This window comes from Lactuca sativa, chromosome 4 (assembly GCF_002870075.4).
Source record: "Lactuca sativa cultivar Salinas chromosome 4, Lsat_Salinas_v11, whole genome shotgun sequence".
NCBI classification, from domain to species: Eukaryota; Viridiplantae; Streptophyta; class Magnoliopsida; order Asterales; family Asteraceae; genus Lactuca; species Lactuca sativa.
The window spans coordinates 157,076,333-157,080,424 of NC_056626.2; the positions used below are offsets into that span (position 1 = coordinate 157,076,333).

The following is a 4,092-nucleotide window of genomic DNA, read 5'->3' on the forward strand; positions in this document are numbered from 1 at the left end:
TATAACATATAGAGATATAATGTAACATGTATGGGACTCTACTTGGCTATTAGACTCAAAAAATCAACCTTTAAATAGTTAGTTCAGAGTAAGAAAATCCTAAGTTAATATTATAATAAGGGTAAGTCGGGGGGTCAAACTTTGAATAAAGAATCTATCGTACGAGTCCTAATTATGAAATATGGATTCAAACACTACCCATATTTTGTAATTTACTATAGACCACTACTGTAATATCTTCTCCACATAAGCTATTTGAAAACGACCTTTCTAAGTGCCTCTCACTACGTACTTTACACGTATTAATTGATAACCCATCTTCATAATATATACTGAGCATGTATATATACCTGCACCTTCATGTGTTTTAACTATTATTACCAATTAAAACAGCTCCACTTCGCTTTTTATCACTACCTAACAATGGATCAAGTCTTGAGAACCTTGAAGACAGAAATGACGGCTGCATTTGTTGGTGGCACGTCCACTTTCGTGGTGACTTTTTGGCTCCTTTCAGGAAGACAGCCACCACCATCATGGTGGTCGGCTGCATTGAGGTTGCTCAACAGATCCAACAAAACCATGGTAATTGCAGTAGAGAAAGAAGGTGGTGTCGTGTTTGATTGCATAGTGTGTCTTTGTGAAGTGTCCCAGGAAGACCAGTACAGAAAGCTTCCAAACTGCAACCATGGCGTCCAATTCCATGCTCATTGTATTGATGCATGGTTGAAAAATCATAGCAGCTGTCCAATCTGCAGAAGCAACATCCCCCGCCCATTGTCTCAACGCCTAAAAGCATATGTTTTGCAACATCTCTTCGAAGAGGTTATATCCTATTGTCACTCAGCCTTAGATAACGTAGCTAGCTCTATTGGAGATTGTCGAGACTTTTGAACATATAGTTTGAAAAAATGGTTTAATTGTATACAAAAGAGCATAAAGTAATTTTCATGTAACCAAATGTAGTTTAATTTTAACAATGATTAATTTGATATGGGGATTCTTATTTTATTTTTTGTTTATTATGTATATTGAATTCAAAATAAATTTTGAATACATGAAAAAAAAAAACATAGATTGAATTTGTGTTGGTTGTTATCGTGGTCAACATCAAAATGGGTGATCGACGTGCGGAAGTAGTAGAACCCCACCCTTGTTTTGTCAATAAATGACGTCAGCAACAATTAGAATATGTCGATCATCTTTTGTTCAATTTAGTCGGCTCGTAGTGGTTTCAGTAGATCTTTCTTTCTACACGTTATTAAGGGTGATTTGGAATGACAGGGACAAAGCAATCTTCAGGGCAAAGTATTTGTGTGGGGGCTTCAAATAACGATATGTGCAGCCGTCAATCGTCATCACCTTAAGATCGGGTCGATACTCGATCGACCTTGGTTTGTTATTTTATTTTATGATTATGTTTGATTAATTTGTAATAATGGAAAAAAGAAATATAAGTAGTATGAATAAGCTTAAAGTTTAATTTATATATCATTTAATTATATTGATTAGCGTTTTATTCCCACAAAAAATACATAATAAAACATAACAAAGACCCGTTAAAAGCCATACTTGAATGAATTTTCTAACAATTTTAAGAATATAAATTTGTAATTAATTGAAATGTGTAATATTAGAAAAGTGAATTTGTGCATAAGGAAAATGGAATACTGAAAATTAACAAATTAAAGATTAAAGAAATAACATTAAAAGGAGTCCAGTCATTCCATCGACAAAAAAACAATTTTTTTTAATAATTGAAATAGAATATATATTTTTTTTATTACATCATAATTTTTCTCATCGTCATATTTAACAACAAATAACAAAAAAGTATGTATATTTTTTATTACATCAAATAAAAGTTTTACAGTTGTTAGGATTTTTTATATTACTTTTTAATTTTCGACCTTAATTTGCTGTTGAACATATAGACAATCCAACGAGTAACTTAATTTCATGTATAATTTGCCTAGCTAGACGGCCAATAATTATTAATTTGTTATAGCCAACTCGATTTCTATTTGGGTTGTTGTTAGGTCCATGTTTTTCCACGAACATGTTCCATGTTTTGAGGATTTCCAGTAATCATAAAGGGATACAATTTGTTATTTATTTATTTTTGCTAAACATTTGTTTTCTTGTTTTATGTTACATATATGATTAGAAAATCTTTATTGGGATAATGACTTGAAAGGGCAACAAACTTTCGATTTAGTTCATATTTAGTCTTTAAACTTTTTTTCGTTATCTATTTGTCACTGTACTATTGAAACTGTTCACATTTTACCTTATACCGATCATAAGGGTAAAATGTAAACAGTTTCAATAGTTTAGTGACTAAATGTGAACAAAATCGAAAATTCGTTTTACTCTCAAAAAAAGTTTAATGACTAAATATGTAACACCGAAATTTTTCAAAACAGATGTTTCATTTTTAAACATAAAAATCATATGTCATATTTCCCAAAAATCTCAAGTATCAACATTAATACAATTTATTTATCAAAAGTTGTTTATCACATAAACCAGGATCCTCTGAGACATATCTCCAATGCAAGTGTGTGTACAATCAAGCCGGGGCCTTCGCGCGATCATCGGAACTACCTGAAACACATAACACATAACACGGTAAACACGGGGCTTAGTGAGCTCCCCAAAATACCACATACAACTCATTAGCCACTCTAGGCTATAACTCGAGAAGACCCTCCGGTTAATGTGTCTCAATGGGACCCTCCGGTCCCAACTCAGCAAGCTTAATAATAACAATACTCAGCATAAATCACAAAGACATAATGCAAAATATCAAATACACAAATAATCACAATAAGCAACTCAATCACACAAGGTACCACTCATGACAAGTATAGTAAGAAGACTCACCTTGCAAGAAGTCAACAAAACTCGAACTCAAACCATCGGTCTAGCCTCCACCTAAAATACACAACAATTATCCCTAATTAATCATGGCTCTCAAGAGGCTACACTATCTCACAGAAGGGCAAAAGACCATTTTACCCCTCAATGGCCCTAAATGTCCATAATTTGACCCAAACCCTAAAATTCAACAAAAGTCAACGGCAGGGAGTACGCCGTGCGTACCAGCTCCTTACGTTGGGTGTACTCGGTTGCCATGTAGATATCGGGGATGCGCGACACCTACGCTGCGCGTATTGGAAGTATGCCTGTCGTACGCTCCAGTTTCACCCTTCTCACGTGTTTGGTCTTAAACAGTTAAGACATTGGCTCATATCTCAGATCTAGACTCTCTAATAGCTCTTAACCCATAAAGTCAGGGACTTTAAGCATTTGCATGGCTGGATAGGTCCCAAACACACAAAACACTCACCCTCTTATGACAAAGAGCACATCTCTCATGCATGGCTTGATCCTAACGTCCAAGATAGGATTTTTATGACTCTACACCACTGAATATACTCAAAGGGGGTGGATCATTGTCTCTGGAGTACAATATCACATAAAGTCTCCATCTTTTGGGACAAAACCCTAGAATACTCTACTAAGATGCAAAAACCAAAAGAGTGAGAAATTTCTGAGCTTTATACCTCAAAGTGAAGCTCCACACTAAGATAAGCCCAAATCCAAGGCCTGAAATCTCACTCCTTCTTTTCAAGACTCCTTCTTCACTCTCAAGAATGCTCCCAAGGCTATCTAATGCACTCACAAGCTCTAAGAACGAAAACTAGGGTTCAGGAGGGTTGGTGACTAAGAATGGTGGCCAGGAATGAGGTCATCATATCCTTAAATATGGGGGGTCTCACCCTAAATTAGGGTTTTCACTCTAAACCTAGTATGCCCAGCGTACCCTCTGGTATGCCCAGCATACTAGGTGGCTTCCGCGTCAAAAGCACGCATATGAGTACGCTGAGCGTACACTCGCGTACGCCCCGCATACTCATTCACCACCTTTTCTCATAAAAGGACTAAAATGGTCAAATACTCAAAAGACCAAGGATTACGAGGTATACCTGATCTCGGGATGTTACAAAATGTGAACAAATTTTCTTCTTGTATTATGGTGTAGCAAATTATGTATTTTTGTTCAATTTTAACAACATTTGTTGATGA

At 35.5% G+C, this 4,092-nt stretch overlaps 1 protein-coding gene across 1 annotated transcript; it reads left to right on the forward strand.

Annotated features, from left to right (window-relative positions):
* Positions 1–456: 456 nt before the first annotated feature.
* Positions 457–894, forward strand: LOC111915308 (RING-H2 finger protein ATL13). Its single transcript, XM_023910975.1, has one exon. It carries the CDS (start codon positions 457–459, stop codon positions 892–894), a length of 438 nt encoding a protein of 145 aa, XP_023766743.1.
* The last annotated feature ends 3,198 nt before the right edge of the window (positions 895–4,092 follow it).